The sequence below is a fragment of the Gastrolobium bilobum genome, unplaced genomic scaffold (assembly GCF_033153095.1).
Source record: "Gastrolobium bilobum isolate Gb01-03AN ecotype WA unplaced genomic scaffold, APGP_CSIRO_Gbil_v1 utg2160, whole genome shotgun sequence".
Taxonomy (NCBI): Eukaryota; Viridiplantae; Streptophyta; class Magnoliopsida; order Fabales; family Fabaceae; genus Gastrolobium; species Gastrolobium bilobum.
Genome location: NW_026900008.1, coordinates 59,478 through 74,246, shown reverse-complemented (window position 1 = coordinate 74,246; position 14,769 = coordinate 59,478). Strand labels below are relative to the sequence as shown.

The 14,769-nt window shown below is 32.6% G+C and overlaps 3 protein-coding genes across 4 annotated transcripts; 1 reads left to right on the top strand and 2 right to left on the bottom strand.

Annotated features, from left to right (window-relative positions):
* Positions 1 to 2,671: 2,671 nt before the first annotated feature.
* Positions 2,672 to 5,843, top strand: LOC133294836 (annexin D4). Of its 2 annotated transcripts, none has more exons than XM_061493591.1 (6): positions 2,672 to 2,747; positions 2,870 to 3,045; positions 3,918 to 4,136; positions 4,925 to 5,149; positions 5,296 to 5,364; positions 5,456 to 5,843. In XM_061493591.1, exons 1-6 carry the CDS (start codon positions 2,702 to 2,704, stop codon positions 5,663 to 5,665), a joined length of 945 nt encoding a protein of 314 aa, XP_061349575.1. In that variant the 5' UTR covers positions 2,672 to 2,701; the 3' UTR covers positions 5,666 to 5,843. The 2 variants fall into 2 exon arrangements, with proteins under 2 accessions (XP_061349575.1, XP_061349576.1); XM_061493592.1 differs by having other exon boundaries at positions 4,925 to 5,179; positions 5,323 to 5,364.
* Positions 5,844 to 6,642: 799 nt separating this feature from the next.
* Positions 6,643 to 10,707, bottom strand: LOC133294842 (uncharacterized). The gene is made up of 3 exons (XM_061493598.1): positions 10,538 to 10,707; positions 9,739 to 9,796; positions 6,643 to 6,843 (listed from the first exon to the last, which is right to left on the bottom strand). Exons 1-3 carry the CDS (start codon positions 10,705 to 10,707, stop codon positions 6,643 to 6,645), a joined length of 429 nt encoding a protein of 142 aa, XP_061349582.1.
* Positions 10,708 to 10,809: 102 nt separating this feature from the next.
* On the bottom strand, positions 10,810 to 13,834 carry LOC133294841 (uncharacterized mitochondrial protein AtMg00860-like). Its single transcript, XM_061493596.1, has 2 exons — positions 13,756 to 13,834; positions 10,810 to 11,195 (listed from the first exon to the last, which is right to left on the bottom strand). The coding sequence occupies exons 1-2, from the start codon at positions 13,832 to 13,834 to the stop codon at positions 10,810 to 10,812; spliced, it is 465 nt and encodes a 154-aa protein (XP_061349580.1).
* Positions 13,835 to 14,769: the final 935 nt, after the last annotated feature.

Here is a 14,769-nt window from a genome sequence, read left to right as displayed (position 1 = left end):
CAAAAACACCTTGATTTTTGTTTCAAAATAACGTCGTTTTGAATTCACTGGAGATAACTTATCTCCATCGACAGGAGAAATCTTTTACCATGAAATATATATATAAATGGGTATTTGAATTAATTTATTTTGAGTTTAATATTTTTAATAATTTTTTAAAAATTAACAAAATAAATATTTTCCCACAATTTCACGTCTACAATCGTGCTATTATCTCTCTACCTAAAAGTATGAATCATAATTAATGTTTATTTTGTTTTTTAAAAAAAATATGAATCATAAGTCGTGTCAATAATTGGAGATCATTTTTGATGCAGTTGGACCACCATCTTTTTTGTGGTGCATTCTCACAAATGGGAAAGAAAAAGAGAAATTTTTTTTTGGATAAAACTGAAAAAAAAAATTGGTCCATGTGATAGAAAGCATCCAATTATTTAATCATCCTGAACTATTTTAAATTTATTGATGTAGAGATTAATTGGCCAACAATGGGACAATTTTATATATGCATTCTAGTCCACTCATGTTTGGAAACCGCGTTTTTCACGTACGCATATGTTATTACCCCACCCGTCATATGATGACACAGCATGTGCCCTTCTACTATTAAATTAATGGAAAATGCTAAATAACACGGTTGTTGTGATCTTGTGATCAATCTTCAGCCATATTTTATAACATCGTGAATAGAATTGGATAAATTTCTAATATATAATGTAACGTACTTTCCCCCCTTCTTTTAGATGAGTATAATGTAATATATTTTATTAGGAGAGTGAGATCTGTTATCGTTTGAGGGTTGAACTGCGAAGTATCATATTCAAGTTCTAGATTGTACTACTTAATTTAAGGTCTTAATCAAGTGAAATAGTTGATTATAAAACTTATTTGCATTCTCATTTGAAAATTGTATCATATGACATCTATAATTTAAAAAAAATATTATTTTTATTTTACATAAGATAGTTTTCTCATATTTTCTTACTCTGAAAATCTTACCCTCTTATTTTTTTTTCCTTTAATAATGAACTCTATCTAACTTTTCTATAGCATGAATGAACTACTTTCGTATAAAATAAAAGTAATATTTTTCATTAAAAAAAGGATTAATGTTTCTCATATGATAGGAGATAATTTTATCTCCTACGCACACATAAAAGTATATGGAGTCCATATGAAGAGGAGAGAAAGAAAAAAAAATATGAGTCTCATACATTTTTATGTCTGCATAAAAAAAAATTTATTTTCTACAATATAAACAACACTAAACCCCTTAAAAAAACACTCATAAAAGTTGTAAACGATTTTTTTCCTTTTTCCTTTTTTTTTTTCCACATCAGCTATGCTCCAACAAAATACAGTACAAATTCATGATACCCACAAGTGACACCAAACCTTATCCATAAGTAAAGAAAATGGATCGTTGAGCTGGCACAACCTTAATTATTTGGTCTTAAAATATAGAGTAAATATTTTTTTCGATTCTCAACAAATTTTACAATACCTGCTTTAGTCCCTAACAAAAAAAAAAAAAGCTATTCATGATCCCTAAAAAATTTAAAATGGACTCATTTTAGTCCTTTTGAGGAATTAATGTGGATCTTTTTTAAATTTATGAGGAACCATGATTTCAACAGAATGGGTCCATTTTGAATTTCTTAAGGACCACAAATAGTCTTTTTATTTGCTAGGGACTAAAGCAGACATCGTAAAATTTTCTGAGGACCAAAAAAGATATTTACTCAAATATAAATACTTTTTTCTCATTAACAAAATATGAATGTCTTTTTCTAATAAGAATGAAAAAAAAACAAATATGTATAAAAGGAAAAAGGCATGATAAAGGAATATAATAAGCTTTAAAAGTAAGTTTTTTTAGTAGTTCCCTTTCATGACATTCTCTTTGATTCCATGTTTGCACTATACATAGATATTAACTTTTTAAGTGGTTATTTTAGAATTCGAAACAACCCCGCGGCCTTAGTTGTATATACACGGAAATGAGGGGCATGGCTGCAATTGCAACACTTTAATATTTTAACTTACGATAAAATAATTAATCAATTATCTCTCCTTTTCCTTTTAACGTTTTTTTATCATTTGTTGAGTATAGCCTTCCTTTATAACAGAAGTTTGGGTGTAACTTAAGTTATAAATTTTTCGTAAACATATTGCTGTTAACTTAATATTATAACTACCACAATTTAAGTTGAGTTTTTAACTTCATTTGTAGGAATTGTTATAGCAACATTTTCTGTAGTTTTAAAATAATACAATATGTTAGATTTTATTATATAAGCTTTGTTTTAGAAACATGCATGTATATAATTTGCAGTTAACATAAACTCAATATAAGTATAATTTCCGTTAAAAATGTGTTATTTACTATTTTGAAGTGTTTTTTAATTAGCTAGAAGAGAAGCACTTTCAAGTTCAAACTGATATGAGGTCAGGGACATAAGAGTCATTCCAAGTCCTTGATATATATTTATGTAACTTCCCTATTATATATTTTACGTGTTCATACTTGATTGCTCAAAAGTCGTAACAGCAGAGCAGATATCTTTTGATTCCTTTTTCATTACATTTCAAATGACGAAAGTAGCCTTGCAGGGTCCTATAAAATGAAAGCACACCCTCTTATGCTACATTGTCTTAAAACTATCAAAAACTTGAAAGTTCACACAGAAGAAGAATCAGAATGGCACTCAATCAAGAGTTAGAAGCTGTCACCAAAGCTTTCTCAGGTTCTCTCTTTAGTTTAAGACACTCCTTTCAACTTGTACCAATATTAACCTCTCTCTTTTTTTCAATATTATTAACATACATGTCCTTGATGATTGTGATGGTTAATAATTGATGATTTCAGGGCATGGGGTGGATGAGAAAACATTGACAACAATATTGGGAAAATGGGATCCTCTGGAGAGAGAATCTTTCAGGAAGAAGACACCACATTTCTTCAGTGAGGATCATGAACGCCATTTTCAGAGGTGGGATGATCACTATGTCCGTCTTCTCAAGCATGAATTCGTCCGTTTTAAGGTACATTGTTTTCTTCTTCGGTTTATTTTATATTTTGAATTTTGGTTAGTTTATGTTATATACAGTCAATTTAATTATTATCTTTTATCCTTGTTTTAAAATAAAATTATCATTTTCCTCCCCTTCTTAAATTATATAATTAACAATGTGCCCTTTTTTTAAAAAAAAAAAAATGACTTATCAAGGACTAAGATGAACAAGGGACAGATTGCGAAAGGAAAACTATAAGATTAGCTTTCAGGACCACATATGGATTAAATAATATATATATATATATATATATATATATGGGTAATGATTTTCTTCAGCAGAAAATAAATGGTTCGTGCACTTCCGTGTTTTTTTCTCTTTTGTTTATTGTTTTATTATAAATCAATGGAAGCGCCACTTTTTGTCTCGAAGGCATTTATTTTCTCCTGTTAAAAGACAAATATATTTATATATATTTATTTATTTCAGCCATTAATTTTTATATAATTTATTGAGTTATATTAATTAATTAATTATTAATTTATTTAAATAAATGATAACCGTTGAATGGACTGAATGGACGGAAATAAAGTGAAAAGATTATTTGTTATCAATTGTCTAAATAATTATCTTTTTGGGATATATTTTAATTTGATTATATGGTAAAATATGAGCGAGAATTAATTGAATTTATATTATTTTTCATTAATGTAGGTTATAGTTATACGAAGGAAATCAAGGAAATAATACTCTCCTTTTTTATTATTAAGTTCTATTTAAAAAAAATAATGACGAAATGTAAAGACACGTTCTTGCAATTATCACAAGACTTTATTAGAAATAAGATTCAACTAATAAAATGAAAGAAATCTGATTTGTAGTCCCTTATGTGATTTAACCAGAATGCTGTGGTGCTTTGGACCATGCACCCTTGGGAAAGAGATGCCCGTTTAGCAAAAGAGGCACTAAAGAAGGGTCCAAGTTCATATGGAGTGCTGATTGAGATAGCATGCACAAGATCCTCAGAAGAACTTTTGGGAGCTAGGAAGGCCTACCATTCACTCTTTGACCACTCCATTGAAGAAGATGTTGCCTCTCACATCCATGGCATCGAACGAAAGGTGAGTTACACTTGGCACCATCATATTATATTGGTTCCCATAAGACTATCATATTGAAACTTTGACAATCATAAATTGTTCTTTTACTTTGTAGGGCCCTTTCCTTATAATGTATAAATGCTTTATGTAAAGCAATTGAGTTATTGTTTGTAGACAATGTACAAACTTAGAAATGAGATGCAAGATGTATTTGATAAAATAAATAAACAGAAATATATTTCTGCAGTTACTAATCCTGAAACTCCATGATTACACAAATATGGAAAGTCACATATTCGAGTGTAGGAAAATGCACCACCTCATTGATCTTAATGTCTTTGTTGTATATGCCATTTGTAAAGAATTTTGAGATACACCACCTCAAAAGCTTATAGGGTGGGAGTGCCTAAGGCCTTACAAAGGCCACATAGTTGCTCATACAACCAATGTGGGACTATATATCTCAACACACTCCCTCACACAAGAGCCTATTGAGCTTGAATAGTGGATGATGCAACAGGCCCAGCCTACCTGTGCTAAAGAAATTCCACTAGAGAAAGTGGGAAGCGACGAGGATCGAACCCGAGACACGAGGCTCTAATACCATCTAAAGAACCTTAGAAAGGGTGAGAGTGCCCAAAGCCTTATAAACTTCACATTGGTTGCTCATACAACAAATGTGGGACTATATATCTCAACATTATAAACTCCACATTAGTTGGCTCATACAACTAACGTGGGACTATATATCTCAACACCATTTGAAATATAACATTATCTAAGTCAACACCTATTTCTTTTGGAAACAGCTCTTGGTTGCACTTGTGAGTGTCTATAGATATGAAGGATCAAAGCTTAAAGACGACACTGCAAAATCAGAGGCCAAAACTCTTTCCAATGCGGTGAAGAATGCTCATAAGAAGCCTATTATTGAGGATGATGAAGTAATAAGGATATTGGCAACAAGAAGCAAGCCACATCTCCAAGCAATTTACAAGCACTATAAAGAGATATCTGGCAATAACCTTGACGAGGTATTAGACACTACTAAAGCACCATTACAAGTTCTATCATAATCCTCTTATTATTTTTGTGCTACCTTAAGTTTTGAGGTTCTGTTTTGCTTTAACTTCGGATATGGTATTTTCTCTCTGATTAAAACTTCATTATCTTTGGCTAGGATCTTGATGACTTAAGATTTAAAGAGACTGTGCAATGCCTTTGTACCCCGCAAATATATTTTAGTAAGGTAAGATGAAGTTACAAGTTTAGAATCCAACCTCTAAAAGTGTTTGCTTCTGCTTTTCTTTCTTTTAAATTGCATTTTTTTCGGTCCCTAGGTTTTGGATGCAGCATTGAGAATTGATGTGCATAAGAACACTAAGAAAGCACTTACTCGTGTGGTTGTTACTCGAGCTGACATTGATATGAAGGAGATAAAGGCTGAGTACCATAACCTATATGGAGTTTCTTTACCCCAGAAAATTGAAGAGACAGCTAAAGGGAACTACAAGGATTTCTTGCTAAACTTGATTGCTAGAGGAAACTAATTGAAGAAATTGAATTGAGAACAATCCCGAATTTGAGATTTTAATTTCTATCCCCTGTATTGTGTTTCCACCCAAATTTATGTAGTTTGTTGCTGATCTTTTTCTCTGCATGATGCATCACTCTTGTATGATTATTGTCACATGAGAATAAAAAAAAGTATAATCAAATAAAACTGTTCTGATATTTCTTCTGAATCTTAGTCAATATCCTTAGTTATCATGGTGTGACAATTTTGTGTGTGTTTTATATTTTTTAGAGTTAAATGCATCGTTTATTTTCTCTGATTCTTAAGGTATAACTGTAAAGAGATGAATTGTCTTGAATGGAATGATTATGATTGATGCATTTGTACAATATTTATACAGTAGTAGGGTTGGGAAATCCCTATATAAAAGAACTGAAAAGATAAAGGAAAGACGATTAATCACATATCCTAAAATCATTCTGCAATTACGTATAGAGAGAAACTAGAAAACGATTCCAATATCTCAGCAATACTCCTATTATCAAGAAGATAAGATTAGCTACAATGTGAAACACTGCCTAGAAGAGTCATTGTCACAGAAAAGAGGTAACGAGAATCACAAGGCATCCACTTACAACTCTTGTAAGAGGCGAACCAAAAGCGAGATTTCAAAATTTACTCTTAAATTTATGAAAACACATTTGTATATGGGAAAAATTATATTTACAAACTTTTATAAACTATGTTTGTAAACGGATCCTTCCCCTTTATACCCCTTTATATATTATAACAAGAAGTCTTTAATGCATGAGGGAGGGCCAGTCTAAAATGCAAAATTTGTTAAACTAACTTACATTATTAGCTAACATAGAACTTCAGGGTGTTACACAAAACAAAGATAGGACTAAAAAACAGACTCAACAAGAGAAACTAAATGAGGTGACAGATTCAGAGACACGAATACGACTAACAGAAAACCATTGAGACGTGTCCTTAATTAGAACAATTACATTAGCCTTCTTTCCCCAACAGAGTGAGGAGGAACTTCTTGTAGTCTCTTGAGATTTCCTTGGACACTGCATCCTCAAGGTGAACATTGTTTCTCTTGTAATATAGCTCTTTAATGTCCTTCAGGTCCTCCTCAGCCCTGGTCACAATCACACGAGTTAATCCATCATCAGTTCCAACCCTTTTCATCGCATTGCACAGAACCTACATAATGGGGATTCATGGTAAAAATTGTGGTATTATTTGATGTTATATCATAAAATAAAAATAATAAAAAATAAAATCGTAAGCAATAGTAGAACATCTACTATGATATGATTGAAAGCAAAATGCGAACGTATATCTTATTTCACACAAACAATCAAAATAACTGGTTACAAAAATTACAATCTGTACGAAGTTATTAAATGGTGTATTTAACTTATATATATATATATATATATATATATATATATATATATATGAATAACATCTATCCTTTTTAAGGATATAAACTTATATTCTTTTAGATCCTAACCATTGATTTCTGTCCATCAACGGTTATAATTTATTGGATTAAAATTATTAATTAATTAATAATAAATTTGGCCCATTAAGTTTGGCCCAATAAATTATAACCGTTGATGGACGGAAATCAACGGTTAGGATCTAAAAAGATATAAACTTATATCCTTTAAAAGGATATATGTTTTTCCCTATATATATATTAGAAAAATATTTCTGCAGATAAATTTTTTGCATTTACTCCCAAAACGACGTCGTTTTGGGATTGAAATATTAAAAAATTATAATTATAAAGATTATAATAATCCTGAAATAAATTAAAAGTATAAAAATACCATGATTTCCGCCCAAAACGACGTCGTATTTGACTTACTGCAGATAACTTATCTGCAGTAAATGCAGAAAAAATGAACCCTATATATATATGTATTTATATATATATATATATATATATATATATGTGTGTGTGTGTGTGTGTGTGTGTATATACTTACCACCAAAAAAGTTTACAACCTTTATAACCAATCTAATAACTGTTGATTTCCGTCAATCTAAGGTTATAATTTATTGAAAATTAATGGGTCATATTTATTAATAATTATTAATTTCTAATAAATTATAACCGTTAAATTGACGGAAATCAACGGTGATTATGTTGGTTGTAAAAGTTGTAAACTTTTTTGGTGGTAAGTATATCCTGCCCCGTATATATATATATATATATATAGAGAGAGAGAGATTTTTCGGATATACAATGACTGAACCTAAGCATTGGTGCAGTCTTATAGTTTGAAAACATTAAATATGAGAAATTATAACCATATAAAGGTGGAAATTAATATAATATTTCTATTTTCTACAATTAATTTTGGAAAATATTAAATATCGAGAATCATAACCATACAAAGGTAGAAATAAATATAATATTTTCATTTTCTACAATTAATTGTGAATGCGAACTTCTTTTATCTCACCCAAAACGATATTATTTTTAACTGACAATATGAAAAATTATATACAGTGACAGTACAAATAATAAATCATATATATATATACACGCTTCTCGATATCATTTTAGGATCTGAAGAAAAAATAGAATGTGAGGATTTTATTTCACTTTTGTAAGATGAATCTTTTCGAAATTCTTTGTATTTTTTCCCCAAATTCCAAAACCATTAATTATACTACCCTAACAAGAAGTCTTTAAATAATACTAATAAATTTGAGTAGTTAGATACATCAAAGTCACCCTACTAAATAGATTAAAGGTAAAATTTATATTGGTATAAAGTGATTTTACTTTATTAAATATTATATCAAATTATTATTCTCTAAATGTCAAATTCACATTCTTGTTAATTATTAACCGTTGTAATACGGTAAACCTATGTTCTATTTTGGTGACAGAGATGTCCAATTAGTGGTTTGTGAATTGATCTTGGATCTGAATGTCATCACTCAGGCATTTATGGGAGAGATACCTTAGAGATCAACGACTCACTTTGCACTATAGTAGACTGCATAGCCAAGGCGTGGGGTATATGCTCAGTGACATCTAAGAGAGTTTAGAATGTGTTACCTGGTTGGCTTAACCCATTAATTATAAACGGGTTACCTGCAATGAGTAGATTTTTGGGCCTCTTAGGAATATCGGGGTCCAATTCATGATTCACAGCTGTCGCACTAGGATTTCTGTAATTAAGGAATCTTTCCTTAATTTCTCTCTTAGCCATTAGCCCTTCTTAAATGTGGGTTTTTGTTAGGTCCATAACAGTTACCCCCAACCCGATAGTCGGGTTGTCTGGGCTGTTGGGGTGTATATTATGTCGGTTCTTTAGTTCTATTTGATAAGTATATATGGGTTGCTATGCACTGATTCTGATCACATTCACTATAATTTATATTGGTATCAGTAGGTCGGCTATGTTCTTAGTCCAAGACTTTTTAGCCTTTAATATGTGGCTTATGGCTTTAACAATCTTGTTGTGTTGAATTCTTACCTCGGACATCCTCCTTTGCTTCCATACATGGTAGCCCGAGTGTCTAAGGTGGAGGGAGCATGTTGATTTATTAATCTTGTTGGTCACCGCATTTAGGGGCTCGACCACATTCTCAAGTCAAGCTACACAGGCCCCCGTCTTTGGTCTTATGTTGTCTAGGTTCATTTATGTTCCAGTAATGTTGGACGACATTGGTTGCCCGTCTGGAACAGTGCCCATAATGCGACTGTTTCAAGAATTATTTTCTGATTTTCATGCGAACAGTAAAAATTCCCAATATGCCACGCGTAGAAGTTCGCTACAGCGAGTAACAAACTTGCCTGCTGATGTGGCACATTTCTGGTGACCACCTAGTTCACTACTAGTAGTAACCAACTAGGTGGTCAAAATGTCATTCTGCTACGAGTAAAAGCAGGACACATGGCACCCAATAAGGAGTTTGCTACAGGGCATAGTGAACTAGGTACAACAGTTAGAAAAAAAGTCCTCAAAGTGTATTATAGTGAAGTTCAGCCCAATTCAAATACATTGACCATTTTTTATTCTGATCGGAACAAAAGGCTCTAAGGTATTGTTCCAAGTACTTATTGGTTACCTCTATTTGTCCATCTAATTGAGGATGATATGCAATACTTGTCCTCAAAGTAGCTCCACTAAATCAAAAAAAAGCATCCCAAAATTTACTGACAAAAACATTGTCGCGATTCAAAACTAAAGACCTTGGGAACCCATGAAGTTTAACCACCATTACACAAAATAATCGTGCTACAGATGCAAGTGAGTAATTGCTCCAAAGTGAGCAATCTTGGTTAAACGATCTATAACTACTAAAATCAATGAGAATACATTTAACAAAGGCAAATCAGTGATAAAATCAAGTGTAAGGTCCTCAAAGACACCTTCTAGAATTGAAAGTTGATGTAACAAACTCAAGGGTGGTGATGTTGTTGTCTCAACACACTGACATATATGGCAGCTTTTAACAAAGTATTGACATCCCTACGCATTTGCTTCCAAAAGAAGGAAGCTGACAAATGCAATAAAGTCTTTATAACTCCAACATAGCCACCCACATGTGATGAATGGGCTTCCGCAATAAGGCCTTGACACAATATTGATTTAGGATTCAACAAATATCGAACTTTATGAAAAAGAATACCATCCTTAACAGATATTGCTTGTTGCATACCCTTACCTTCACACAAGTCTTGATGAATCTGAACCAAGTATGGATTTGTCGAGTTTTCTATCTCAATTGGTCAACCAGGCTATATGTAGGCTCAACAAGACAGCTTTTGCTGATTCTTCTTCATAACTCCTTGATAATGCATCATCTATGACATTACTAGTGCCTAATTTATATTCAATAAAGAAATCATACCCCACTAACTTACAAAGATATTTTTTTCTGTTCAAGTGTGGAAATCGTTTGAGTTAATAGCTCTTTGAGACTTCGATGGTCAGTTCTAGCCACAAACTGTGATCTTATGAGATAATGTCTCCATCGCTTAACATCTTCTATAAGAGCATATAATTCTCTAACATATGTCGAAGCTAGTTTCATTTTTGTGCCTACTTTCTTACTGAAGTAAGATGTAGGTAGGCCTCCTTGAAAAAAAACAACTCCCATTCCTGAATTGGAGGCATTAGCTTTAATGACAAAAGGCTAAGAAAAATTTGGTAATCTAAGAATAAGGGTATAAGATATAGCATCCTTCAATTTCACAAATGCTTCTTCTGCTACTGAAGACCAAGAAAAGGCATTTTCTTTCAATAAATCCGAAAAAGGTGAAACAATGGATGCATAATTACGAGCAAAGCATCTATAATGCCCGATTAATCTGAGAAATCCCCTCAATTGCTTAACAGAACTAGGTGTAGGCCATATGGTCATTGTTGATATTTTCTTAGGATCAACTTTAACCCCTTCACCCGAAACCAAATGGCCTAAATATTCTATTTCATCAATAGCAAATGCACATTTAATTAGCTTCACACAAAACTGATTTTGTTTCAAACATTCCAATAAATCTTCAGATGATTCACATGTTCCTCAATAGATACATATACACAAGAATATCATCAAAGAAAATGATGATGAACATACGAAGATAGACTCTCAACATCCTATTTATTGTTGCTTAGAATGTTGAAGGAACATTTGTCAAGGCAAATGGCATGACCATGAACTCTTAATGTCCTTCATGCATACTGAATGTTGTCTTACAAGTATCTTGAGGAACTACTCGAATTTGATGGTAACCACTTTAAAGATCCAGCTCGGTAAACACCCTTGATAACTTCAATTCATCAAGGAGCTCATCAATTGTTGGTATAGGAAACTTATGTAGATACAAGGTATTTTTGATGATATCAAAGTGGTAACAACAAAAAGAGAAGTGCATTGATCAATAGCGAAAATCATCAACCATATGTGGATATTGAAGATGTATGATGTAGCCACACAAGAAGAGTGATGTCATATCAAAGTGGCAAGATCATTGGATCAAGTGCAACACCAAGATTAAAGACAACTAACCATGGACAACATCTCAGAGAAGCACAATATCATAACCATGATGAAAAATGATCAAAACCAACAAAGTGTCAAGCATTGTCATATCCAACAAGTCAAAGCATCAATCTCAAGAAAAGATCCAAGACACAAGACATAAAGCTAAGTCTAAAATTATTTTTGGAATATATCTTTAGGACTTAGAATATATGTGAGGGTATATGATAGATTGCATTACATGAGCTTAAAGTTTTTCTCAAAGTAAACATGTTTTTCAAATTGCATAATCAAGATGTTTTGCAAACAAGTTTTTCAAATCCATAGAAAAGATATTTGACATATTTTATAACTTCAAAACATATTTATCAAGTCAAGATCTTTCATAAAAAGTAGTTGGAAGCAAGCTAAAACACATATGAACTTAAAATTTATTGTTTAATTTTGCTGCTGTCTTCCATACACTTTTTCGTATCTAAGATGTTGGATTTAGATCTTGTGTTCTTCATAAAAGTTGTAGATTTATCTTTTATCTTTCCAACAAAACCAAGATCATATCAATCCGACAAGTATAACTCAAATTATAGCCAAAATAAAAAATAGTATTTTTGCTGTCAAGTTGGGAATCATTTACCACTGCGACAGATCTCAACGGCTATAAAATGGCTAATTTTTCAAATGAGATCTCAACGGCTATAAATGGCTATAAAATAGCTAGTTTTTTAAATGAGATCCCAATGGCTATAAACAGCTAGTTTTCCAACGGCTATAAACGGCTAGTTTTCCAACGGCTATAAACGGCTAGTTTTCAAACTGCTATAAACGGCTAGTTTTTGGAAACACTATATATGCATTCACAATGACTCAAAAACATTAGAGCATTATCTCTACACACATTAAGCATACTTTGAGAGCTTCTACACTATCACTTGCATATTCTTTCATATCTTTCAAAGATCAAATATATTTGAGCTCATACCTTGAAAATCCATATACCTATAGTGCTTCAAGTTGTATATCCACACTTTGAGAGTGTATATTCATTTCGAAATATTTTCTCGTTGTATCTTGAGTTGAAAGGGTTGTGAGACCCATTGTTTAAGAGGTGGCCAAATACCTAAGTAAATTTGGAGTGAATTGTAAGGTTACCAAGTACCCGTAAACTTGGAGATTGAAAGGTATCTAAGAACCCGAAGTCTTGGAAGATTGTAAAGGTTTGTCAAGCACCCGAGAAGCTTGACCATTAGTGAAAGAGTTGATCGAGCGGCTTCAGTCTGGACGTAGGTCACAAGTGGTGGTGACCGAACCAGGATATATTGTGTTAGCAATTCTCTAAAATCTAAACTCTTTATTTCTAGCACTTTAATTGCTTCTTTGATATCTTGTATGTGCTAGCATAAGCTCTATAATTGTGATATATTATATGTTATGGATTGTCTGAATGTATTGATTAGCTTTCCATATATCAAAGTTTGCTTTAAATAATTATTTAGAAACTAGAAGGGGGCTTTTGCGAAATTTTTATAATACTCAATTCACCCCCCTCTTGAGTATGGAAGCTACATTCCTAACAACTTATCGTTCACAATTATATTTTTCAGTTGGCGGTAATTGATACACATTCTCCACGAGCCATCCTACTTTTTGACAATGAGCATAGGAGAAGAAAAGGGGCTACGACTCTCCTTGAATATTAATCCTGCAACTAGGAGATCAGTGACTTGCTTCTCAATCTCCATTTTCTGATGATGGGCATATCTATAAGGCTGCATATTAATTGGTTGCAAGCTCTCTATTAAATGGATAGAATGATCATAGCTACGTGAAGGAGGTAAGCCCTATGGAACCTGAAAAAATGATTGAAACAATTGAAGGACTTCCACAATTCGTAAGGGAAGCTAATTTTAAGAGCTTCTATCTCTGGAGCAGAAACTGAAGCTACAATTTTCTCAAGAGATGAGATCAAAGCATGCAAGCTAGGTTCCAATGCCTCATTATTGACACCATGTAACAGTACCTTCTTGTAAATTCCATTCAAATTCTATGGATAAAGAAGCATATTCATGTAAAACTCTGCCAATTTACTTAGCCAAGCAATACCAACTATTATCCCTAAATCAGCTAAATCAATCACCAATAAATCCACAACAAAATTATGGCCTTGGATATTAAGTTCCATGTTCACACATTTCCTATCACAATTCAAGAAATCTTTATTGCCTAGGTACAATCTAATTTTGGAGTTTTAGACACCATAAGATGATATTTATCTACCAACTCTCCACGGATGAAGTTATGAGAGTCACCTGAATCAATTAACATAGAGACTTTCTCCTCTATTAAGGGAATCAAAAAATGAAGGGCTCTTGGATTTTTATCACCATGAAATGAGTGTAACACTGCATCTAATGACTCTTGTGACTTATCATCTGGTTGCCAAATTATCTACTCTTCTCCTTCTCCTTTGTTGGAGATTATATGTAACAGTATATTGTTTGAATTCTTTGTAACATATATTGTTTGAATTCTTTGTAACCGTAGGTTTGAATTCTTTGTAACGTATATTGTTTGAATTCTTTGTAACCGTAGGACTGTTTAGATAGAGTATTTATTTGTTTTAGTCTGTTACGTTGTTAGCTGTTAGCAAATCACTGATCTTGTGCTAACCATTTATTGTATGTTCGCCTATTTGAAGGCTACCAATGAATGAGATAAACACACAGTTGAAATATCAAGTTTATCTTGGTATCAGAGCAATCCTAGTATACACGTTTCCGCATTCCCTTTAAGTGCGAAAGCTGGTTCATTTAACATGGCACCAGGTGGTGGCAGCAAGTCCAAAACAACTGATCCTAGTTCGCCATTTTACTTGGTTGGATCCGACAGTCCAGGTCTCTTGTTAACGACTGTCATGTTGCGTGGTGAGGCCAACTATGACAACTGGGCCAAGCTCATGAAAAACGCATTGAAGGCGAAAAACAAATTGGGTTTTGTGACCGGTTCAGTCAAGAAACCAGGAGAGGATGATGCCGAAGAGTGGCGCGCCTGGGAGATGTGCAATTCGATGCTCAATGGTTGGATTCACAACACCATTGATGCAAAACTTCAACCATT

Coding starts and splice junctions, on each gene's coding strand:
- LOC133294842 (XM_061493598.1), bottom strand. CDS start 10,707: ATGAAACTAGCTTCGACATATGTTAGAGAATTATATGCTCTTATAGAA. Junction 9,797..10,537: donor GAACAGAAAAAAATATCTTT/GTAAGTTAGTGG, acceptor TTTTTGATTTAG/TGGAGCTACTTTGAGGACAA. Junction 6,844..9,738: donor AATTAGATGGACAAATAGAG/GTAACCAATAAG, acceptor CCCATTATGTAG/GTTCTGTGCAATGCGATGAA.
- LOC133294841 (XM_061493596.1), bottom strand. CDS start 13,834: ATGGAACTTAATATCCAAGGCCATAATTTTGTTGTGGATTTATTGGTG. Junction 11,196..13,755: donor TGATTTAGGGATAATAGTTG/GTATTGCTTGGC, acceptor GTATCTATTGAG/GAACATGTGAATCATCTGAA.
- LOC133294836 (XM_061493592.1), top strand. CDS start 2,702: ATGGCACTCAATCAAGAGTTAGAAGCTGTCACCAAAGCTTTCTCAG. Junction 4,137..4,924: donor TCCATGGCATCGAACGAAAG/GTGAGTTACACT, acceptor TTTTGGAAACAG/CTCTTGGTTGCACTTGTGAG. Junction 5,365..5,455: donor CGCAAATATATTTTAGTAAG/GTAAGATGAAGT, acceptor TTCGGTCCCTAG/GTTTTGGATGCAGCATTGAG.